The following is a 25857-nucleotide window of genomic DNA, read 5'->3' as shown; positions in this document are numbered from 1 at the left end:
CTGGACCACCGGGGAATTCCCAGAAGGTGATTTCTTGAGCTGGAATCTACTGCTGGTGAAAATTTTGTGAAGGTCGTTGAAATGACAGCAAAGAATTTAGAATATTACATAAACTTAGTTGATAAATCAGTGGCAGGGTTTGAGAGGATTGACTCCAATTTTGAAAGAAGTCCTACTGTGTGTAAAATGCTATCAAACAGCGGTGCATGCTACAGAGAAATCGTTCATGAAAGGAAGAGTCAATTGAGGTAGCAAACTTCACTGTTGTCTTATTTTAAGAAATTGCCACAGCCATCCCAGCCTTCAGCAACCACCACCCTGATCCGTCAGCAGCCATCAACATTGAGGCAAGACCCTCCACCAGCAAGAAGATTAAGACTCTCTGAAGGCTCAGATGATGGTTAGCATTTTTTAACAATAAAGTATTTTAAAATTAAGATATGTACATTGTTATTTAGATATAATGCTACTGCACACTTAATAGACCACAGGATAATGTAAACATAACTTTTATATGCACTGGGAAACAAAAAAGGTTGTGTGACTTGCTTTATGTGATACTCACTATCTTGTGGTGGTCTGGAACCAAACCTGCAATATCTCCAAGGTACACCTGTCTGTGATAATTACTGTTAGGTAAATAAAGTACTTAGCTAGACTCAGCAGAATTTATGAACTGTAACAGCATATATTAAAGATAGTAGCATCAGTGTGGAACTTCAGATTTGGAACAGAATTGTGGGCATGGACTGAACGATCTTTTAACTACTATTTTCTACTGAAAGTTGGGACAAGCCTCTTTGTCTGCAAAGAGAACATTTTACGGCTTAGCTTTATGGCCATCCTCTCCTTTCAATCAACAATCTTAGAAACACATTACAAAGTTGTTTCTCAACCAAAATATTTTTTGTTCCTTTTGAACTCTTTTTTGTGACATTTCCATCTGGATTTCCCAATGGTATCTACAAATGGATATATACAAACCAAACATCTCCCCCCCAAATCAGCTTCTCCTTCAAATGACTCTTAACCTTTATATGTTACCCTCCACTTTCCCCATTCTATTTGTGACAGATACCCTAGTTGTCTATTCAAATATCATTTTCTCTTTTTTCTTATTAACAAAAGTTAACTAATGTTGACAAGTGTTAACCGATGTGCTCAGCCAAAAAACTATATTTGCTATACTTTTTGCAGTGAGAGTGGCCATGTGACACAGTCTGCCCAATGGGATAGAAGCAGAATTGCTGGGCGGGATGTCTGGAAGAGCTCTTTTAAAAGAGGCCAACTCAGCTGGCATATGTTTTGCCTTTTGCCCTTCTTCTTATTCCTGCCTGGAATAAGAAAATATCTGGGTAGGTTGAGTGCAAATCAACAATTGTTGTAACACAAGTGACAAGCAGGACAAAAGCCACATGTGAAGAATGCCTGAGCAGAAAGAAAGGGCCTGGGTTCCTGATGGTATCCTTAAGCCACCACAGTAGCGCTGGACTGCCCACCTCCAGACTTCTTAATATATGAGAAAATAAATTTGTTTTATCCACTGATTAGTCTGGGTTTTTTAGCTACTAGCAACCAATGTAATTCTAACTGATAAGTCATGAGTTATTTCAAATTCAGATGATTGCAATAGATTCTAATTATTTTCCCTGTCACCAATCCATATTGCAAAATACTGCCAGGCTAAATCTTCTTGAAACACAACTTTGATCATTATAGTCTCAGTTCAAAACCATTCACTAACTCTTCATTCATTGTTTCAACAAATATTTCTTGGGCACTTAAGAAGACCAAGTTTACGTGGTTAAGGTGAACTAGACCTCGGTTCTAATTCTGTTTCCTCCTCTTACTAGTTGTGTGGCCTCAACTTTTGAAAACCTAACCAGACACTGTCCTGAGCAATGCCATTTAGTGAACAAGACAAGGCCTCTGCTTATATTCTAATGGGCAATACACAATAATTTCAGGTAGTAATGGGTGTTATGAAGAAAACAAGACAAGGTTATTTCTAGTGACGAGAGATGGTTTTCAGCCAATCCTATAATGGAGGACAGGAGTAGATCACTTCTCAGAACTGTTTAGATTAGTAGTATAGATTTTTAGATACCTCACACAAGTCTCTACTGGATCATGAAAGACTTTATCCATACAAATGGCCAAACTTCTTGAATAAATTTCCCTATCACTATAGAGCACTACAGAGAAAACAAAGTTCCTCTCACTACTTCATGGTCTTATCCCACTGATGCCCCCTCAAACATTTTTTATATACCCACCCATTTTACAGTCTAAACCCTTTTTCATAAATGCACTCTTTTCAAGAATTCATGACCCACCTGTGGAACTGCAATTAGTTCAGTATGGTTGGGACTGAAGAGCCTCAGATTGTAGTCTGAAAAAGTCTTGGCCAGGCCAATGGGGAGCTCCCCAAAAAGACTGCCATTAAAAAAAAAAAAAAAAGACTGCCATTATAGGAATTCAGGACTGAGCAGAATTGATCCAACTCTATACCCTCATCATGGTCAATCATTGACTGTGGGATGGTGAGGGGGGTACTGAGCATGGCTTCAAGGTTGCAGATGAAAAGGTGTGGAAACTGGAAGCTGTTCAAGGGCCTCTTCTCCCACCTCTGTATTTATTGATTTATTTTTGCCACACCACGTGGCATCTTAGTTTCCTGACCAGGGATTGAACCCACACCCCCTGCAATGGAAGCATGGAGTCTTAACCATTGGACTGCCAGGGAAGCCCCTGTTTGAGAAGCTTTAGAGGAGCCATGAGAGTAGAGGAGGCTTGATGGTTGTGAGTTGAAAAGTGGATGGGAACTGAGGAAGGTGGAGACTCTTTTTTCCTAATGACATTGGCAGAGAGTGGAAGGAGAAAAAATAGAATGATAACTAGAGGGAACTAGGGTCAAAGGAGCAGATTTACAGAATTCTAGGGGCAGAAACAAGTAGATGGAGGAAAGTAAACATATAAAGAGAGTGGAAACTACAGGTCAGAACAAGTTTCCACTCTTGGAGGACATGCGAGGAGGTGGAAGCAAGACCCAGGTGGAGGAAGAACCTGGAAGAGAGGAGAGGTGCTTTATTGCTGAGTCTGGAGTGGAGGAGGGGAGAAGAATGCAGACAGAGACACTCTGAGATGTGGGGGTAGTGTTTGGGGTAGTCAAGGCCTGTATAAGTTTTAATATTCCTGATTCACCGAGTAAGTAAATTAAGGATTATAAAGTTGTTAGCAGGTAGAAATGTCCAGACAAATGTTGGTAGGTGTAAGTAGTGGGGAAAAGTGCAAACAAATTTCAAGGCTTTACCATCAAATTAAAAATGAAAAGATATTAAGAAACTGCTGTCTTTTGGGGAATTCCACCTGATACAGGTAAGAAAATATGATTGATTATACTATGAAGAGTTTCTAAAACTGCATATATTGTAACACTCCATTTTTTTTTTAATTTACAGTTTCTTTTTGTTTTCCCACACAATTTGAAGTGAATTTGATTACAAAAGAGAACCAGTTTCTTGATAATACTCAATGTTTAATATATGGGGAAACAAACACTCATGTGGTCGGTGAAAGTGTAAGATTTTAGCCTTTCTGGAAGGAAATTTGGCAAAATATTTATCAAAAACCTTTAAAAATATGCTTATCCATTGATAAAACAATTTAATATTTATGACTTTATCTTAAGAAAATTATACAAGTGCTCAAAGATATGTTTCAATAATGTTAATTGTAGCCAAACTTATAAGATTCAAAAAGTAGGAACAGGGACTTCCCTGGTGGTCCAGTGGTTAAGAATCCACCTTCCAATGCAGAGGAGGTGGGTTTGATCCCTGGTTGGGGAACTAAAATCCCACATGTAGCAGGGCAACTAAGCCTGAGCGTTGCAACTACTGAGCCCATGAGCTCTGGAGCCTGCACGCCACAGGTAGAGAGAAGCCCGAGTGCCGCAATGAAGAGCCCGCGTGCTACAACAAAGACTAAAAACAGCCAAATAAATATGTTTTTAAAAGTAGGAACAACTGCAATAGAAGACTGATTAAAGTACGGTACAACCATAATATAAAATACCATTCAGTCATTAACATGATGAGTAGATGAATATATATTAACCTGGAAAACATTCAAAGATTTTTATTAAGTGAAAAAGCATTTTACAAGGATGTATACATAGTATAATCTTGTTTTCATTAAAAAAAAAAAGAAAGGCATTTAATTTATGTATCAATATAGACGTTGAAAACAGCCTGGACAACCTATACCAGCGTTCTGTCTGGGCAGTGGAATGATGGCAATATTTTACTTTTTTCTTTTTTCTTGTTTGCATTTTCTACCATGAACAAGTATTATTTTTGTCATTAAAAAACTGAATTTAAAGCAAAACAAAACATATTCTGGTCCTATTGTCATCTACAGCCCTTAAGGAAAAATGTCCAGAAGTTAAATGGGACAAGTCTATAAGTGGGACAAGTCTATCTACTCATTCTTTTTCTGTAATTTAACTTCGTTTTTCTTCAAGCATCAGTATATAAACTAGTCTCATTTAATTCTATTTTTGCTTTAGTTTTTGGCAAAAGAAAATCATTATTTTCTAAAATCATTATTTTCTATGTCTTTTAAAAATTGTTAATGTGAATATTTCATCCGAATTATGGACTACATTGGTTGGAGCTTACCCAGATGCTTCCCATCATTTAGAACATTATTCCAATGGAAAACATTCAGAGTTCCAAATAACAAATTTACAAACTATTTTTTAAAGTGGAGACTTATTGTATTTTATCAAGTTAGAGATCCCTGTAACCTGAGGCTCTACAGGAAGGAGATGACAGACACTTAACAGGAATGAGCTGTGCACAGGCAATCACTGCTGCCTGGCTTTTTTGTCCAGAAAGCCCTTCTTCTATTCTACTATAGCAGGTTTCTGTCCCTGCTGTGAAACCTGCTGGGAGGGCCCAGCCCTTTCCAACCTGCTGTTCACCCCACCCTCCTCCATGCCCTCACAGTCACTCATGGTTTAGATGCCAAAGCGTTCTATGGGGCTTGGGGCTACCAGTAGTAAACTTTCAGGATGAGCTTAACCCTTTGTAACATTGCTTCAGTGGCAGCAGTCCTGAGTTCATTACAACCTCTGGTTTGGAATACAGTCCTTTTGCCAGCAGCAACTATGGACTATTTTTGTCACCCTGCTAGAGGTATATAAAAGTTACCTTAAACCTAAGAAATGAGTTTTAGTTTGGAATATAATCAAATTCTGAAATCTTATGGTATTTTACTGTATTTAGCTTCATTTCCCTGTCAGTCATAATTTCCCATACATTCCTAAAAATAAAGAAGTCAACTTCGTAAGACTCATCCTTTTCCGTGAGACAAACTGACTTTGTTTCCTGCCTCTTGCATGGAACTAAAATTCAGCAATTTGCTCTTAACAAAGCAATCTAAACATCAAAAGTATACTGCATTCTGTCAGGAGAGAGAGGGAGGCATGACGTGGGGTCTGTGCAATAATTAACAGTGCTCAACACTGTTCCAAGGTTGTTGTTTAACATATATTAATTCATTTAATTTTCACAACAGTCTTTTGAGGAACTATTATTACCTCCATTTTACAGTTGAAGAAATTCAGGTACAGAGACTGACTTGCCCAAGGTCTCACAGTTGTTTAAGTGGTAGAGATGGGATTTAAGCCCAGGAATTATGGCTCCTGCATCAGGGCTCTTAACCATGGTGTCATTTACGGCCTCACTCTTGCTTAGTTGTGCAATGACCGTGATTGTGCCTAGAGTATTGGGTTCTGGACTAGACATGAGGATGCAGCATAGTGATTCCCAGCTTGACAGATGGTTGTAGGAGTAGATCGAAGTCAAGGGGTGTTTAAACTTTTACTTATGGAATCTTCAAACTAAATCTTGAGTGGAAGCCTAAAATGAAAAACAAATGAAAGTGCTTATAGTTAAAGATATGCAAATTGGACAGTAGACAAAAATATCACAGTTTACCTATTAATCTGGTAAGAGTTTGAAATTTTGATATATCCCAGGGTTGCCTAGGGTCTGGGATTATACATCTTCTCATGCACTGTTGGAAGGAATCTATTGATAAAACAGTATCTGGAAGACAATTAAGGCCATATGTATTAAAATAAAAAATGTATTGGGGACTTCCCTGGTGGTCCAGTGGTTGAGACTCTGCACTCCCAAGTTCAGGGAACTAGATCTCGCATACTGCAACTAAAAAAAATATATATATATATATATCCCGCATACCACAAGCATGCTGCAACTAAGACCCGGCACAGTCAAGTAAAAAAAAAATTAAAAATTAAAAAAAATTAAAAATGCATCAAGTGTAACCCAACTATTTTGTGGGAATTTGCTCTATGCATATACTGGCAAATATATGTTGAATATAATGATATTTGATATGACAAAACAATCAACCATCAAATAAAAAACAGCCCATGTGTTTGTCAGCAGAGAAAAGGTTATATAAATTACAGTACTATATAGTTTTCAAAAGAAAGATGTTGTTGTAAATATGCTGGCTTAGAAAAGGTGTGGAATTTGTTATTAAGTGAAATGAGTAAGGTACAGAACACTGTATATCTAGATGATTCAATCTTACACACACACACACACACACACATCATGTGACCCTGTGCATAAAAATCACCACAAAAGATGACAGAAGAACAAGAGAAGTTTAAAGTGATTAACTTTGTGTAAATGTTAAGTAATTCTATGTGTGGTTTCCATTTTTTTTCAATTTTTTTAAAACCAGGTTCTGTTACTACTCTTATAAAATTAATAAAATTGACTACTTGAAACACAAGGTCAATTCATACAAAACTTCAGGTAGTTGAATTAAAAATTGTCATTCTTGATATTTAAGATTATAAAAATAAAATATCTGGATAATATGCCAAAATAACCCCACCCCCAAACAGTTGAAAGTGGAGCCTGGGTTGAAGGACAAGGGAAGACGAGCAGAGCCCTGACCACTCAGGCTTTCCCGGAAATCTCCTTTACCATACTCCAAGGGCTTTGAGCAGCATGGTTTGAAAGCTACAGTTGACCCTTGAACAATGCAGGCCTTAGGGGCGCCTACTCTCCATGAAGTCGACAACCCGCCTATAATTTACAGTCAGCCCTCAGTATTCGCGATTCCTCTGTATCCCTGGATTCAACCAACCTGAGTGTAGTACTGTAGTATTTACTGTTGAAAAAACATCTGCTTAAAAGTGTACCTGCCCACTTCAAACCCGTGTTGTTCAAGGGTCAATTGCACTAGTGAACCAAAAAGAGCACAGTATCTGAAGTCAGAAGACCTAGGTTCAAACCTGGAATAAACCCATCTAATTTTACAGGATTCACATCAGTAAAATGTAGACCATTCCTCTTTTACATGGCTTTTGTGGAGGGTTAAACGAGATTTATGTAAGAGCACTTTGAAATTGTGAAGCAATATACAGTTTCCTTTTATGAGAGCCTTGACTTGAAAAGGAGAGACCCAACTGGCAATGAGGCATGAGACAGGCTCTGTGCATCTTGGGTAGCCTTGATTATTCACCGAAAAATTGGGTAGGAGGTGACCCTGGGCAGTGTCATGAGGGCGACAACTGGAAGAGTGAGGCTAAGCAAGTTATGCCTCAGTAAACAACATCCTTCTCCTTTGAAACAATCACCAAATTGCAACTAAGAAATTTTTGTTTTCGAGATCTCTCCTCAATGCAATATAAAAGACGAATGAGGAGCCAGCCTATGTGGCTCACTGCTGTATGCCCAGAGCAGCACAGCATTTAGGCACATAGTAGGTTCAATAAAAACCTGCTACATGGGTTAGGAAGGAAAGTCGTAAGGAAAACGTACTGAGCCAACGAAACAAAAACATTCTGTTAGGGCATGTGACTATGCCTCCTAGTGGAATCCAAATGTGTTTCTCTGAGAGGAAATGTCACACCAGCTATAGAACGATGGGGCGACAGGCCTTGGTAACTTCAGTTCATGTGCCTTGCTAGGCTTTAATATCATATGTTAAACTCCTCAAATTCACAGGCAAAACAAGCATAAACTTATGAGATTTCTTGATCTAATTTTCAAGATGTATTTAAACTTCATTCCAATGAATAAAAACATTTTTTTAAATGTTGGGTCTCAATTGTACATGTGGAGAATTGATTTACACTAAGATGTTTAAAATAGTGTGCAGTTTTCCTTCAGACAAATATCATACAAAATTCACACATCTCAAGCTCCTCCAGCAAGTGTCAATAGTGCCAATTTTATTATTTCCACAGTAGCCATTCTAGAAGATTGCTTTCCCTAGCCTGGATAATATTTCAGCCTACTGCATCTGAAGGCTCTGTAGGCAACTGCTCAGTTCCAACCACGTACTCCCTGGTTAGGCATGTAGCTGCCTCTATCTTTAGAAACATTTAATATCACTTTAACCCCCAATATTGCAGGCACTACGCCTTGTTCTCTTTATACGGTGCCTAAAAATTGATGGTAATCTGTATTTACACTAGTTTTAAAAAGAGATTAAACATTAAGTTGAAAAAGAACATCTGCCCCCTCCCCACTATAGGTTAATAAGCAGACTATTTTGGTGCAAGCGCAAAGTCAGTCATGAATACAATGTCTCCAGATAAGAATGATTAATTCACTAGGTTTACTCCCAGTTCCTGAATCTGAACCTCTGATGTTCCTTTCGGCACTGCAAAGGGTATTTATTATCTGCATTTTGGATGTTCCTAGAGTTCCAGTTTTCTTTTATTAAGGTATAGGACCACATTTCATTGCCCAGGGTTATACTGAAAGCATTACAAACCATACCCTTCCCCCCTTTGGATACTGGACACTGCTTCTCTGTGCTCTCAAGTCATGGAGCTGGACATAATCTGAAATGTGTCCTAAGTGGTTTTGCAAAATGATCACTAGCACAAATTCTTGGCCCCTTTACATGTATTTATGGATATCAAACAACTCATGCGACTCTGTTGGCCTCTTAATGACCTTGAGAATTGCTTGTTCTGAGAACAGAAACCTTAATAGCACAGAGATGCATAGGAGGTCCCCTCATATTCCAAATAAACAAGTTTCCTTAGCTACTTTTCCATTGTTTGTCTTCCTATAGCTTCATCTTGCCAAGTGGAACAGCAGCTATCATCAGTAAGATAATATCCTTTCCTCCTTTCCTCTTTCTCAGTTATCAGGGTGTCAAATATTAGAAGAACAAAAGATCTGATGTGAGGCATAGGTGACCGACTTAGGAGGAAATGTTTTAGATATACCAGTCCATAATTCTGTTTTTCATGTACATTTTACAATCTAAAATATTTATACTCATCTAGTAGCTAGAAACAGTATCCTGTTGCTTAAATTTGGTTTCCTTAAGCTTAATTCAGTCAAATACTAATGATCCACATTTCTGCCTTTTTTAAGAAAAAAGTGAAAAAAAAATTGATGTCTTTGGTAGAAAGAATCAAGGTCCTCATAATCACACTATTCCAGTGTTGACTGAAAAAGCCTAGGTTTGGGCTTCCCTGGTGGCGCAGTGGTTAAGAATCCGCCTGCCAATGCAGGGGGACAAGGGTTCGAGCCCTGGTCCGGGAAGATACCACTCGCTGTGGAGCAACTAAGCCCGTGCGCCACAACTACTGAGCCTGCGCTCTAGAGCCCGTGAGCCACAACTACCGAAGCCCGCGTGCCTAGAGCCCGTGCTCTGCAACAAGAGAAGCCACCGCAATGAGAAACCCGCGCACCACAGCGAAGAGTAGCCCCTGCTCGCTGCAACTAGAGAAAGGCCCACACGCAGCAACGAAGACCCAATGCAGCCAAAAATAAATAAATAATTATAAAAATAAAAAAAGAAAAAGCCTAGGTTTGAAATCATTCTTTTATATCTCCTTAATTAGGATTGGGAAATCTGAGATATCCTATTTCAACTTCCCTATTTTGCAAAATGAGGAAACTATTGGCTAGAGTAGTAAAATTATAGTTGGAGCTCATGTTCTCTGGCTCCTAGACTTTCGCTCTCAAACCTACACCAAGACTGGTAGACTGTAGAGTAGTACAAAAATAGACCAAAAGATCCAATGGTAGTTTTTAGCACTTCATGTTAATGTGTGAGAATCTGCCATACAGCTTTGAATCACCCCGACATAATAAAGCAGGCTCTGACATATTTTATACTGAGACAAAATGAGGAACTCAGATCTTCCAATATTGTCCAAATGTCACATCCAAACGTCTGAATTAAATATTAACTTTCAATAAAGGCAATCAGTGGTAAAAGCAATTATGACTAAGCAAAGAACTTCCAGTTTTTATTTTTCAAACATTTAACAAGAAAAATATTCAACCAAAGTTTTAAAAATTAGAATGGATTAATTTACAATAAAATAGTCAACTTAAAATATCAGCCCTTTCATTTAGGGCCAAGGAGGCCAATAGTTCCTGTTTAAACAGCAGAACTGCACAATTGACATTTTTTACCTATATTTAATGGCACAGAAATATAAAAGTCATACAACTTCCATTGAGATCCTCCCTTGCCTCCAGAGAATTCATACAATTGCTTCTTAGGTCAGTACTCAGGCCTTTAAAAATTACCAGTTATATTTTGAAATATATCTACAATTACTCTGATAACAAGAACACTTTAAAAACAATTCTTATAAGAAACACCTTAAAATAATTTCGTGGCACATTAGGTTTCTTAAAGAAACAGCAAAGATGAAAAATAATGTACAAGAATTATAGTCTCTTGTTTATAGAAACCACCCAAATTAAATACTTTCTCTAATTTAATTATCCTTGCTTCTTATAATTTATTAGCAGAGATGAATTACAAGAAGCAGAATGCACCCTTTTTTGGTTCTTGGTTGTAGCTGCCAGCTTAAGAGTTCATGACTGTAAATGTAAAGCAAAACATGACTATGCTCACAAATTCCGGAATGGAAAAAAACCAGACTATCTCTTTAAAGTGTTTCTCTATTCTTGCTTTCAAGTCAAGACAAAAAATTCACAGCAGTTTAAAGGATGATGAAAGACTAAACATGGGGCCCACTACAATACAGATTGAGGATAATTTTACCTATTACACTCCTGAAGTGAAAACTGTAATAAGTACGATATGACCAAGTAGCATTCTATAGTAAGCTGTTGGAGCAAATACAGCACTCAACAGATTCATTTACACAGAGGCATGGTAGCCTTCACACAGAACACCTTATTTTCACAATCTTGAATGTACAACCTTTAAGAAACAAACAGACATAAAGTAATATGTAATTTATGACAGCTGGCCAGGCACTTAACTTGGGGAAAGAGACTTCCAGATTTTGAGGTAAACTGTAATTGTTTTCAGCAATTACAAACATATTCTAAAAACTATCTGATACCACACTAACTGAAGTTATTCAGCGTTTTAACTGTCAGTTTGTCACTCTACTGTGCCAAAATTCATACCAAAGTGTAACTCTTTAAGAAGCTATTAAAAGAACATTTTCAAGTCTGAATTTTGGCCCCATTTAGATACTACTGTGCTTAGAACATACTTGAGAAAACTAAAAGATACAAACATACAAGGGTAATGGGCACAAGAGCCTAAAATGAGTTGTTTTCCCCCCAATTTGACATTCATAAGAATCACACAGTCAGTCACATAGACAAAAGAAGAAGAGGAAGACAATGACAACTGAGGTGACAAGTCTCCATCTATCCTCAAGAAAATGAGAGCAATGCTCCAAGAGGAGCAGAAGCAAAGTGGCAGAGTTTCTGTTTACCGGCGTGGACTGTGAAAGCTCTCAGAATTAACACGAAGGAGCACAACTCTCTGGGTTTTTCATTCTCTGGGTACATTATGTTTTTTCTTCTCTTCCGAATTCATTTCAAGGCAATGTGAAATTTGCTTAATAAATGAAAATTCATATTAGAAGAGGACCTCAGTAAGTATTTACACATTAGAAGACGAGAACAGGAAGTGGTCGTTTTGGAAGTATTCTTTCATCAAAAGTTATCCAAGTCTATTACTCATTAGAATTATCAGGATATTATCTGCAAATGGAAAAGCCAAGCCTCCAAATCCTCATAACTATTAATTATATTCTCTATTCCCTTCTCAAACAGCAATTCCAATCCAAAGGCTACTTCTTGTTCAGAACAAGAACAAACTCATCAGCTTATCTGGTATGCCCAGACTAATTAATCAACATCCCGTTTTAAACCCTCAAAGAACATTATGAATAAAGAAAAATTTAAAAATTTTGATCTGAGGTATCCTCATTCTCAAAAACATGAGAAAAAATATTGGCTTAATTTGGTTTCCATGTAGCTAAAAACAGAGTCTAGATCCTTTATTTATAAAGACTTCTAAGCTGACCCTTCTCAGGATAACAAGTTTTTCCAGTCATGGTTAAGAATTTGTGCTAACTGACCTCTTCTCTCCTTGCAGGCCTAACCACGTGCATCTGGCAAAACTACTAGCTGGAATTAATGGTGCAATGAGGAAATGTGGAAGAATTTCTCTCTCTGTGATGCTAACTGGCTCACTGAAGTTTTGAAACTGTGACCCTGGTCTATTAGCACCACGCTTTACTCAACTGAAATAATCAAGCCACTGCTATAGGGTGAAGGACAGGGGATGGGGTGAGAAGGGGACCGAGGGCAATTATATACATGAATAATTACCATGATATGCAGTGAAAATTTGTCTATTAACATATTTGAGGCTTGAGAATCATTGATCACAGCTATTAAATAAACCTGCATCTAATTTTATAATTTTGAACACCTGCAAATATAGACTTTCTGATATGACCCAAATTTAAATATGAATGGAAGTTCATTGAACATTAGATTATCAGTAAGCTAGAAGAAACAAATTATATACATTTTGCAGGTAGTAAACTACCAAAACAAAAAAAAAGTGGAGATTAGGTAAAAAGTAAGCAAAATTATTCCTAATCATTTATAGTCTCACCTTTCTCTTGGGAGAGCCCCAAAACAGGTCTCTAGAAAATCAACTTCATACATGTAAGAAATGGCATCTGCTATCATATTGGTATATCTTTCCCTCAAAGCTAGACGGGTCACAGACATATCTCGCACAATCATTTTCATGTATAACAGTTTCTAAGACATCTATTCCACTGAAGTATTGTAAAGGAAGTCTACAAACCACTTCCAGGAAAAAGGCACTTCATTGTGAAAGTCAGGTTTAATTACAAGAAAGTCGAGAAGACGAGGATAGACTCAAAAAAGTCAGTATTCACTTTTGTATTTCTGAATACAGAGCAGATGCCAGTTTATAGAATATAGCTGATAACATTACAAACAAACCAAACAGCAACATTAACTATATTCTCAGCAAAACAGTAATTTATGACATTTCTCCAAAAACCAACATAGTTCCAAGTTCAACAGTAAAAAGGAAAAAAAAAATCACCAGCAGTTGCTACTTCAGAGCCAAGACATTGTTTTCTACAGAATTTCATGTTTCTACAGTTTGGTTCTCTGTTTCAGAGCATTAATTGCTTTTCAGATGAAAAACCTGGGGTGGTGGAGGTTGGTTTGTGTGTGCTCGGGGAGAACCCAGGGTGGAGAAATACTGGGAGTAACAAGAGGTTCATTTCTCTGGTCAGACAACCAAGTGAGGAGGTAGTTACTCTGAGAACTTCTCAAATAGAGAATATTATACTGATCTACTGAGAGTTGGGGAAATCGCAGGAGCTTCTTTGTGAGACTGAAGATAGCAACAGCAATACTTCTCCTCCAGGGAAGTCAGGACCAAGGTGTCAGTGCAGCTGAAATAAAGATGGAATCTGTATAAATGGTACATAGAGAGTATTAGAAAGACAAGGTTACAAAATCAACATAAATGATAATACATTCGTTTCCAAACCCGTCCTACCTTGACGGTGGCTCTTTTCTGATGCTAGAACTTTAAAAGTATCTATGAGAAAAGAATACACACCATGTCATCATCATGTAGTGATCCTTCAAGCTCCTGGTAATACATTTCATAAACAATGTCTTCTAATTTCTAATATTATTGAAAATTTAATAGTCTGTAAAATAATTAAATGTTTTAAAAACAGTTTAGGCTGTGGTACTCTCAGAAAGGGTGCCATAAGGAAAGTTCTTTATTTTATAGCTGTAAGTGAGCAGAAACTGTTAAATAGCAACACAGAAAAGATAATAGCAACACTCCTCCAAATTGCCTAAATAATGTTTATAATTCTGTCAAGAGACCACATGCTCACCTTGTTACATCACTACACATGGCAATCCCATACAACCTTGAGTCCCATCATCACTGCTGTTGAGTTTTTTCATTCGGTACTGACGTATTTCTCTTACCAGTGTGTAAAAGGCATCTTCAACACCCTATAAAAGAGAGAAAATGATAAAGACAGCTTAACAGACACAACCCAAGTTGTAAGTTCTCTCTCATTTGTACTTCTTTATGTGGATTTAAAATTGCAATTATTAAATTATTAGCTGATAAAATAGGCTGATTCAGTATTCCTATTGAGTCACATTAGCAGGATGATATACAATAGCACTTTCTGCAAAGATAACATTTAAGTAAAGGAAAATGGATAACATGGGACATACAGAACTACCAGATCTAAAGATTCCATTCAGGAGGGCCTATGCCTTAAATAGTAGCTGGTGTTGATAGATGAAGGACTAATGTTTTAAGTATCTTTAATCAAGGGTCTTCATTTTAGAAATATTTGTGCATGTTAACTTGCATGAGTAAAAAAGAAACCACACTTGAATATTAATAAATTCATTTTGGGTTTAAACTGAAGATTAAAAAAACAGAATAGTATTAAAAAAATCCAAAACAGCAAAGAACGTGGATCACGTCTCTAGTGAAGAGTCAGTCAATCAAACTTTTCTGCCTTAAATAAACCCTTGCCAGATGCTAAAAGCTGTACTATACCTGTCTGGTCTTGGCTGAGGTTTCAATGAATGGAATCCCATAACTCTTGGCCAGTTCATGGGCTTGTTTTGTGTCAACTGTCCTTGTTGGCAAATCACACTTGTTTCCTACTAGCACCATAGGGACATCATCTGAGTCTTTTACACGCTTAATCTGTTCCCTAAAAAAGGGAATATGTTATCATAACAGAAGAGTAAACGTTTAGGAAGGAATAAACAGCTAGGGCAAAAAAGAAAATCTAGCAAATTTCACCTAGCCCTATTAGCTTCTATACTGAGTTTCACTTTTTTTCTACTTATAAAAGGCCTTGCATACTAAGAAGACTGGTGTAGACTTGATGCAGCAGCCGCAGGGAAGCCAAGTACCAGTTCACCTTCTATCTTGACACATGTCCCTGTTAGGCTCCTTGGTTCTCCAAAAAGCTTGGCTCTGGAGTTGAACAGCAACTAGAAATCACACTCTAGGTTAAGGTCTGAAGTATAAAAAGTAAATCTTACTGCCTCCAAATAACTTTTTGAAGCTCCCTTGAGAGTGACAGTATTTAATGAAAGATAGTCTATCCACTTCTCTAGATGGGTGGTGTCCAAACATTTTCTTCAAACAAATTATAGCTGGAAGTCCAAGATATAAAATAGGAAACACCAGAACTGCTCTTATTAACAGGGGACTAAAGGATTTGGAACTCCCAACTGACAGTTCTCTCTTCAATGACAAGTAAGACATACCACACAGCAGTTTGGAAACTACTGTTCCAGATTCTCTTGATCAACCCTGTCCAATAGGACTTATGATGATGATGGAAATGTTCTCTAGCTGCACTGTCCAACTATATATGCTAGTCATATGAAGCTACTGAACACCTGAAAAGTCAGTTGCTAATGGGGCTGACGAACTGATTTTTAAGTTGTTTAATTTTAATGAATTTATTTATTTATTTTAAAATAAATTTATTTATTTTAAAATAAATTCATTTATTTTTGGCTGTGTTGGGTCTTCGTTGCTGTGCGCAGGCTTTTCTCTTTGTTGCTGTGGCGAGCAGGGGCTACTCTTTGTTGTGCTGTGCAGGCTTCTCATTGCAGTGGCTTCTCTTGTTGTGGAGCACAGGCTCTGGGTGCACGGGCTTCAGTAGTTGTGGCACACAGGCTCAGTAGTTGTGGCGTACAGGTTTAGCTGCTCCACGGCCTGTGGGATCTTCCCGAATCAGGGCTTGAACTCATGTCCCCTGCACTGGGAGGCAGACTCTCAACCAGTGCACCACCAGGGAAGCCCAATTTTAACGAATTTAAATTTAAACCACATATGGTTTGTGGCTACCATACTGCACAGCACTGCTCTAGACTCTACCCTGGGATTACATACAAAGTCATGTACTTGAAATGCATTTCACTGGCTATCTGCAGAACTGAGCTTTGGTGTGATGGCAGTAACCTATGTGAAGGGATAATATAAGACAACCTAAGGAGAAAAACGATTTCTAGAAATTCAGCAAATAGTTTTTTGGTGCTTGCCAAGTGCTAAGCTTTTTATTAAGTGCTGCTATTAACTGCAGAGAGAAAATGGAAAGTAGAGCAGGTTTAGGGGAAGAAAACCAGTTTTAGACTAGTTTGTTTCTGAGAGTCGACATCGTCATATGGATGGAGCATACGCCAAGACTTAGGCTACAGGCAGAACGCTTGTGTAGCATTTACTCTGTGCTAAACACTGCTCTGAGTGATTCACATATTTATTAACTCGTTTAATTTTCAGAGCAACTCTTGGTAGGTACTACCATCTCCACATTATAGATAAGGAAACTGAGGCCCAGCGGTTTAGTAGTTTGCCCCAAAGTTCCATGGCTAAGAGATGATGGAGCCAAGTTTCAACCCAGGTAGAGTCTGTATTCTTAACCATTATATTATTCTGCCTAAAGAGCACAGAGCTAAGAAAAAGGAGCCCTGGGTTTTTGGTCCTGGCTCTGCTATGAATAATAATCATGACTATGAAAACCTAACAAACCACCTTCTGAACTTTGTTTCTGTAAAATAAGAATGTTGTATTAGAACTTTTATGGTCCAACTGAGCTTTGAAACTTTAAGGTTCTGTGGAGAAAGACCATCTTTATCTAACCCCCCTTTGCCTTGCTTTCATCTTTATCTAACCCCCCTCCCCCCATTTGTTTCTTCCCACTATCTTCTCTATTACTTACTGAAGAATGTTTCTCAGAGGTGTTTTCCTCTCTGTGATCTCTCATAACACCTCTAGTTCTGAATCACTCCCACTAGCAAGCAAGCTTCATTTATGTATTATCAGGCATTCTAGACATAGTAGCTTATATAAAATAAACTCCAGTATTAACTTTCAGTAATAACCCCAGATTCTCAATGTCACAACCTAAAAGCAATTCTTTTCATAATGAAAAAATTGCATCTTCCCTAGTGTGGTATCCTCATTCTCACCCCAAAACTTCAGAACACACTTAAAGATCATCCTTTCAGAAAAAACAATGCTCCTAGTACCTGTAGAGGTTAATATCTGCAAATGATTTGCTATTATTGATGGCAAATACACAAAGGAAGCCTTCGCCTGTCCTCATGTATTGGTCTCTCATGGCACTGTACTCCTCTTGTCCAGCTGTATCCAGTATGTCCAACAGACAGGTTTCACCATCTATAACCACCTGTTTTCGGTAAGAATCCTGGGGTGGGGAGGGGGGCAGGGAGAGAGGGAGATTCCATTTTTATTAAAAATCACAGGGAATGCAATGCTATTGCTAAGGTTAAATAAGCTCCTAACCAAGTCCAATTCTGTCTCTTTGGTTTGTCCCTCAAACTGCTGATATATAATCACAAACAGAAAGTACTTAATGTCACCCTAGGAAAAAAGCCCCAAATGCTATATGCCTATAGAAAGGAAAATGTGGTCACTCTGTTCCTGGAAAAGATGAAGAAAACATGGTAATTGAAAAGACAGTTCTACCGCACTTAGACTAGAGATTACGCTCACTGAAGTATGAACTGTACTTCTTCTTTGAGTTGTTTATTGTCCATTTACAATTCTAAACATACCTCCACCAATTATAATTTGGTCCAGGATGCACTATCTTTTGTGTTTATGATTAAATACACAAATACCTTTTATTTCAGACAAGGTTATAATATCAAAATATTTTTCTCATCATGACAGACTGTACCTCTGGGGAATATTCCTGAATCAAATTCCTAAAGGTTCCAAACGTGGTATAGTTAATTAATTCCTTGGGAAGACAGACATGCATAGATCATATTAAAAAAAAAATTTCAATTTGACTCTAAGGCAAAAATTTTACTTGTATTTTAATATTTATGTTCTGGGAATTCAGTTCAAAGAAAATAACCTCATCACACTTAGTAAAGATCTGGCTCCAGAAACAGTATGCAACATACTTTGCCAGCCCATTTGCATTGAACAGCGTCTCTGTAACTCACGCCATTGCGGGACTGTAATATACTTTCAAATTAACATAGAATTCACATTGTCCAAATTTCCTTAAAGCATGAAATAGGGTCAAATGTATGAGTGTTCTGAGGAAATAAGCAAAATTAAAATGATAAAGATAGGTTTTAGTCAAATTAATTTATAACAGAAGTCAGAGAAGTGGTCATTTCCTGGCAGGATAGGGGGGTTTACTGACTAGAAAGGGGCATGAAAGAACTCTCTTGGGCATTGGAAATAGTCTATATTTTTATCTATGCGGCGGTTACATAAGTGTACACAAATTTAAAGCCACTGAGCTATAGATGTAAGATTTATATACCTTATGTATACTACCTCACAAACAAATAAAACTCTGAAAAATAATAAAATGTTCTAACCATTAATACTAAAGCTGGTAAGCCTAAAATAAAACTTTGCCAAGGACTAATGACTAATTTTTAATAATGGCTATATTAGAGTTAGCTTGCATTAAACACTCAATGGCTGGGTGGTACGAAGACCAGCATGTGGATTAAAATAATCTCTAGAGTTAGACGTTTCTAAACTGAATAAGATTACAAACTCTTTACTTAAAGGACTTTAGATGACATTTACTGAAGCCAATCTATAGCATGAACTCCCACAAAAACAACAGAAACTTTAAATAAGTGATAATTACACAGTGTGTTAGCATCCACAAAAATTTAACATATTTGATTTTTCACAACATCCCCTGGGTGTCAGGCAAGACAGGTTTATGGTAATTTAATAGATGAGAAAAGTGATTTGCTCACTATCATATAACTAACTGCAAACAGGGACTGTATTCCTAGGCACAGTGACTCAAAATCTCATGCTCTTTCTTCCCCAACCCACAGTCTCAGCTGCTTCAAGTGGCTAAGAAACACTCAGATCTCTGAATCCTTCATCTCCATCCTGCTATCATTCAGGTATTCTATGACCTGTGTTTCTTTTTAACGGAGCTGTCATATGTGGAGAAACTAAATGAGTCCAACACTGAGTTTGTAACCGTTTTCAAAACTGTTAAAAACTGTAAACTTTTTAGAAAATCATCAGTAGCTAATAAAAGTGAACTCTTCTCCAAAAACAGGTAAAGCTTTACTTACTGTATTACTGAACACAGTGCCCCAAATAACTTTTATTTTCTCTCCTGATTATTCCTTTAGCTAAGGAATAGGTGAAAGGTATGGGAAAGGGAATGGGTTAAGAGTAAACCGAAAGAGAGAGGTATGGTCAGCGGACTGCCTCTGGGCCTCACCTCTATGGTGGGATCATATTCATCTACAAAGTGGTTCTGGATCAGCTGGATTGTCAGTGCGCTTTTCCCAACACCACCTGCTCCAACCACCACCAGTTTGTACTCAGTCATTTCACACCAGCAAGAACCTGTGGGAAAGCAGCAATTAGAGTTAACTGTCGAACCACATCTACAGTACTTCAAAGCTTTCTGTAATCAACAGTAACTAAAACCAGAGTCTGAAATGTATTGGTTCCGTACACGTTCATCGCCACTTGGTTCTCAAAGTGATTCAGGAGTGCAAAAACACTTGCAGGTTACTGTGGATCTCAGAATTCTGGACTAGTCTTCTAGCTACCCCCACCCTCGTCTATTTTTCAGTAGCCCTTGGGCCCCGCCCTCAGCCTAAGGTAAAGAAAACCCCCCTTCCTACTCCTTTAAATCTTCTGAGCTCTGGGGGGCGGCCTCCAGACCGTCTCCCCTTCTCTCTATCCCGCCTGTCTCCAAAGAGCTCCCCCGTAGGGCTCAAAACGAAGGACCCCCCGCCCAGGGCCTTTGTCTCCAGCTCGTAGATTCCGCTCGATTCCTGGCAACAAGGAGTCGTCAGCATGCTCCAAAGTCGAACGCTACATACGCCAGAGCCTTACCTCAAGCTCCACTGCCTCCGCTTCGGACAGATTTGGACCACAACCGGGAAAATTGTTGGAGACCCCGGAACCGCCATGAACAGCCCCCACCAGGGAGCGGCACTTCCGGCCCCGCCCGCTACGCAATCAGTCGGCGCCCCAGGCGCCGGAGTCCCCGCCCCGGCCACGTGGGCCTCCGACCCAGGAGTCACGCGGCAGGCCGCACCCAGACCCGCCCCTCCCATACAGGACGTTTTAATAATGAAAGCGCTAGGTGCTAGTGTCTCAAAAATCAGTAAAACTTTATTCGCTTCCATTCTTTCGCCATTAACAGAAAACTGGAGAAAGCAAAAGTGTTAACGTGTTTACAAAGATAAATGGCCTCTTTACCCAGAGAAGATCAAAACCTCAAACGACAACGGGGAAGATAAAACACCCTCCCCCACATCCCCTGAGCTGACCCTTGTCATCTTAGACAAAGCCTTCAGTCCACTGGCCAGGGACCCTGTACGTGGCCAATTCAAGTTGAGGGCCAAGAAATCAGACCAATCCTTTCCCATGATATAAAGCCGAACAGAAGCTACACCAAGGGTCAAGTGCCTGTACTTTTTACAGGACACAGGAACCAGGCGGCTACTTATAAAAAAAACAAGATTCATTTCAGGCACAACTTTTTTATTATTTTTTGTTTTTGTTTTGTTTTGAAATCAGTAAAAGAAACTGGGTCCTAGAAGCTGCAGTGATCTAAGCAGCAGCAAGTTTGTGCATTCATCCTTTTGTTTTTCTTTAAATACGTTTAAATTATCACACTGCTGGCACACCTCATTTGCATGAAATTCTGCACCATATATACTAATTGTGGTAAAGTTACAACCCCCATGGGGGGGGGGGGGCGGAACTACCCTGGAAGATAATTTTCACTGAAATCTACCCAAACTTCATTAAGTGGACTGTGATAAGATTATAAATGATATGAAAAATAACATTTTAACATTTGGCCATCAACTTAAAGAACTGGTTTGCCTATACAAATTTTTGTAATTTTTAATATATTCTACCATCATATGGTCCTCAGAATTAAAGCATAATGAACAGAAAAGAAAAGGAAAAAGAATGCAACTGAGTGCTAAGGCAGAACATCTTGCCAAAAGTAATGAAGGTAGAGTATATATACGAAGTATCAAGTGCAGAATTTCATAGGGCCAACAAGGTAACAGTCTATATTTTTCACTTACACAGGCAGAAGTGGATTTTGCAATTACCAGTTGCGTTAAATGCACCAAATAAAGCTCCTAAAATTGATTCTATAAGGCGCCACCTTAAGTTTTCCAGGCTGCAACTGTGCGTAATTTTAAAATGGTTTTCTTAAATTTATTTATTTTTTTAAACATAACACGAGGAAGGTGTTAAAACTGGTGTAACAGCTCAATAGAATAAGTATTCCAGATTTTGGGAGGGATGAAGAGGGAGATATTCAGAACCCTTCACCAGAATCCCCCCAACTTGATCATAGTGGATTAATGATGTGCTTTGTGGATGTGGTTAGTCAATGACACCAGCTTGACGGATCTTTCTTTCGGCACCAAATCCCTGTGAGGAAATAAAATTGCAGTTAATGACCTGGGTGTATGACAATCATTGTACATTCACAATTCCAAAAGGGACTACCAAAGCATTACTCTCAATCACCACCAATTCTTTTGCAGAGGAGGAAATCTATAGTACGCCTTCCTAAACTATGTTCAAAGTATCAGGAACACCAAGAAATGTTCCTCTTACTGTAAGCAACCATTACGTTAGGGGCTGAACCAATGTGCAGAGATGCTAACTAGTTATGACAGCAATACTGAAGCACCTTGGTAAAAAGTAAGCTCTTTGAGTTCTGCTAAAATAGGTTCTCAAGTAGTATGCTGGTCTATCAGTTGCCCCCATCCGCCCAAAACCTTGTATGCCCTCATACCATTGAGTTATCTGGTCCCCTTGGCTGACGAAGAACCATTAGGCGAGGAGCACTGGCATCATCCAGGGTGATGTTTTTCAAGCGATTGACCAACCTATCAGGTCGTGGAGCTGCAACAGCCTTGGGGCCCTCGCTGTAACAAAGTCAATAGGTGAGAAGAAGCAACACTTGATGGGAAGAAAAGTACATGCAGAGTAGTGTGTCTTCTAACTAACTACCCAAATGACTCAGTTTTAATGAGGGGAGACTCTTGCCTCACCTAGCCAACTAACTAACTAGCAAGACAGGGCAGACAAGTTTATGTTTTTATTCTGAACTCAATGTTTATTACTGCTTAGGAGCTGGAAGAATCATTTGGGTGAGGGTCATCCCGAGACTGGTCTGCAACCAGAAAACCAGTTCCACAGACACATAAAACAATGTAGCAGGTATGGAAAAACATTAGAAAAGGAAAATATGAAGAAATATTTCCAGAGACTTCCAGCTCCTCTCATGCTATTTTGTTATTAAAACAAAACAAAAACATAGTGCCAGAAATGCTAAACTACAAAATTTAGACAATGAAGAAATAACCAGAAAGTGGCAGAAGAGGATTAAAAAAAAAGCAGTGATGGAAAAGTGAAAAAATATGATAAAGCAGAGATTACGAAAGAGACAGTCCAGGGAGGTTACTAATCAACAACAACAAAGAACTCACCAGACTCGCCAAACATTACAAGCACTGCACTTGCCAGTGCGCTGATTAAAAATCACTGAGAATTCCACCTCATCTCCTGCCTGTAGCTCAATGCCATCCTGAACTTCTTTCACATGGAAAAAGAGCTTCTTGCTATCTCCTACTTCATAGTTAATGAAGCCAAACTGAAATTTTAAAAAGACAGCATAAAAAAGACATACCACACAGCAGGGAAAAGAAACTCACTTTGAATGAAGCACAATTTGCCCCTAGCTAGTGGGGTTTATAAAATGTGGCGTCAGTGCTGATGCTCGCTGCCTGGGCTATAACAACAGCATATGGGTCTGCAAAACTTGTCAGGGAAGAAATGTATCTTTGAAACCACTGCCATCCACTCTATCATAGCCTGAGAAACAAAGAAAGGTTACCTTGTGCCTACATATATTGTATGAACTACGCTTTTGAATTAAGCAAAATCATTAGGAAGCTGTTACTTGAACATATGCATTGTTTTGATACCTTCCAAAATTATTAAGCTGGGTTATGGTATTATTAGAAACAGCCATACAAAATGTTAGTCACTGTACTGATACCAAAAAATGTCCTCTCTGAGGACTCAGAGAGATTTCCTTGAGATTTAAGTACCAGGAATAGTTTTGTTTGCCCGAAGCTTATTTTATGAACACTTCTACACATGGTTTCTTTCTTTGTGTGGTCTGTAAAAGAAGCTCTAAGCTCAAGTATGAAAAACATTATAGTCTTTCTATCCTGGAAATCTCACTCCAAACTTATTTTCCCCATTGTGTTAGCTATTAATACTATTCTTACTTTCCTTTTGCTACTATTGCCGTTTTTTCTTTCCATGTGGTTTTCTCTGTGTTTTTAATAAGCTACTTCAAATCACTGAAAAGGGGGGTAAAGTGGAAATAACCAAATGAATGTTGATGGTTCCCCCTGGGCTGAAAAAGTTTCAAGGTTTTGGTTACTATTTGGTTACCAACTCATAAAAGGATCAAATTCAGATCAAGAGATATAACCACTTACCTGATCTTTCACACACTCCACTGTGGCCCTACGCAGGGGTGTGATGTTGTAGGCCATAGTCTGTGCATTTTGGCCCAAGACACACAACTGGAACTTGACGCTCTCCCCTTTCTGTAGGCAATCCCCTTTGTTGGCCATCCCAACTATGCCAAATGGATAGACCTCACCTTTCATATCCCCTGTAAGGAGAAACAGGTACAAAGTCTAAAAGCTAATATTTCACGACAGCCCTCTGCTGATGGTCCTAATGAATTTTTAATTTGCTAAAAACATATTCACTAGGAAGATTTTTTTTATACCTAAGAAATTCTACTTTAAAGCTCCAATAAAATCCTGAAAGCTAAATACTACCACAAAAACAAATGAGAACTTGTAACTCATTATCACCTTACTAGCTAATGAACAGTTTTAAACCACATTTATGGGGAAAAAAAAATAACACTAGCACTCACAATCTCATTACCTTTCAGCTTTTAAAGTTCTATGGGTTGCTAACATGATCCACTGGATTATCTTCTTCCCAAGTTCACAATATGAGCCAGTCAAAAACATTTCTGATCCATACCCGACTGGGCATTAAACAAGCCAGGCATAGGCAAAAACGCAAAATAGATAAATCATTTCTTGGCATTCCACTTCCTTTCTTTGTTCTGATTGTGGCTCCCTCAAACCTACAGTTACCTTTCTTCTAGATCAGGGCCCATCACACTTTTTCTTAAAGGGCTAGATAGTAAATATTTTAGTCTTGTAGGATCCTGTCTCTGTCATGATGACTCAACTTTGCTGTTGCAGTGAGAAAGCAATCAAAGACAGTATGTAAACAGTCTTGGTTGTGTTTCAACAAAACTTTATTTATAAAAACAATCTATCTTATTTGCTGAGCTCTGCCCCAGAGTAAAAAGTTGGCTGGAGGTCAGTGCAGGCTATGGATAAAAACCAGGCCAAAGAGTCCATCCAGATGCCTATCAGTTCCCCTGGATGGTGAATTCACTGAATCAACGAAGGTGGAAAAGAGGGGAAAAACGTTAGATGGAAGACGAAGCTTCAAAACTGGGAATGCTTTTAACCGTTCTCTTGATGATTATAGGGGGTAAGTGAAGATTTTCTTCTCAAAGTTACGGGAACTAAAAACTTTGAGATTTCCAATAGATCAAGTCATGCAGAAATACTAAAGACAGCTAGTCTGACTTAGTGGTACTAGCAGTAACCACTATTTATTAAATACTTACACTGATGCATATTTAATCTTTATAGAATATTCTGAGGTTGAAGATATTATCCTCATTTTAAAAATGAAGAAACTGGGGCTTCCCTGGTGGCACAGTGGTTAAGAATCCACCTGCCAATGTAGGGGACACGAGTTCAAGCCCTGGTCCGGGAAGATTCCACATGCCATGGAACAACTAAGCCCATGTGCCACAACTACTGAGCCTGTGCTCTAGAGCCCGTGAGCCGCAACTACTGAAGCCCACGTGCCTAGAGCCCATGCTCCTCAAAGAGAAGTCACCACTATGAGAAGCTCGTGCACCGAATGAAGAGTAGCCCCCGCTTGCCTCCTCTAGAGAAAGCCCGCGTGCAACAATGAAGACCCAAAGCAGCCAAAAATAAGATAAATTAAAAAAAAAAAAACCCCAAAGAAACTAAGCTAGTAAAGACTTAATTAATTTGACTTAGGTTGTATAGCTAGAAGTGGAAGAGCTGGTATTCAGATCTAGGTCTGTCCGGCTCTAAAACCCATGGTCTTATATTGGGTTAGCTGTATTCCTAAATAAAAGAGCTGTTCTCACCACCAAGTGGGGAAAAGTGACCTTTCTAGTCGCAGAAAACTCTAGGCTTAGAGATTTCAGGGAAGTTTCCTTTTCCACAAAACCTTGCTTTTAGACTATCAAATAGCCAGTGTTGA

At 38.5% G+C, this 25857-nt stretch overlaps 2 protein-coding genes across 6 annotated transcripts in view; both read right to left on the bottom strand.

Annotated features, from left to right (window-relative positions):
* Window positions 1–10323: 10323 nt before the first annotated feature.
* Window positions 10324–20405, bottom strand: NRAS (NRAS proto-oncogene, GTPase). 2 transcript variants are annotated; one of them, XM_082834693.1, is made up of 7 exons: window positions 20296–20405; window positions 19670–19797; window positions 17454–17632; window positions 14959–15118; window positions 14270–14393; window positions 13918–13959; window positions 10324–13828 (listed from the first exon to the last, which is right to left on the bottom strand). In XM_082834693.1, the coding sequence occupies exons 2-5, from the start codon at window positions 19778–19780 to the stop codon at window positions 14274–14276; spliced, it is 570 nt and encodes a 189-aa protein (XP_082690819.1). In that variant the 5' UTR covers window positions 19781–19797; window positions 20296–20405; the 3' UTR covers window positions 10324–13828; window positions 13918–13959; window positions 14270–14273. The 2 variants fall into 2 exon arrangements, with proteins under 2 accessions (XP_082690819.1, XP_082690818.1); XM_082834692.1 differs by having other exon boundaries at window positions 10324–13810.
* Window positions 20406–20555: 150 nt separating this feature from the next.
* The window catches only part of CSDE1 (cold shock domain containing E1), a 36839-nt gene continuing 31537 nt past the window's right edge, over window positions 20556–25857 (bottom strand). For all 4 annotated transcript variants that reach the window (XM_082833787.1, XM_082833788.1, XM_082833789.1 and 1 more), the window contains 4 exons: window positions 23955–24133; window positions 22932–23095; window positions 22235–22367; window positions 20556–21864 (listed from right to left, as the gene is read on the bottom strand). In XM_082833787.1, coding sequence (XP_082689913.1) covers window positions 21817–21864; window positions 22235–22367; window positions 22932–23095; window positions 23955–24133 — 524 coding nt within the window. In that variant the 3' untranslated portion in view covers window positions 20556–21816. The remainder of the gene's footprint in view (window positions 21865–22234; window positions 22368–22931; window positions 23096–23954; window positions 24134–25857) is intronic.

This window comes from Leucopleurus acutus (genome assembly GCF_964270905.1).
Source record: "Leucopleurus acutus genome assembly, chromosome: 2".
NCBI lineage: Eukaryota > Metazoa > Chordata > Mammalia > Artiodactyla > Delphinidae > Leucopleurus > Leucopleurus acutus.
This window is presented reverse-complemented; position numbering and strand designations above follow the sequence as displayed.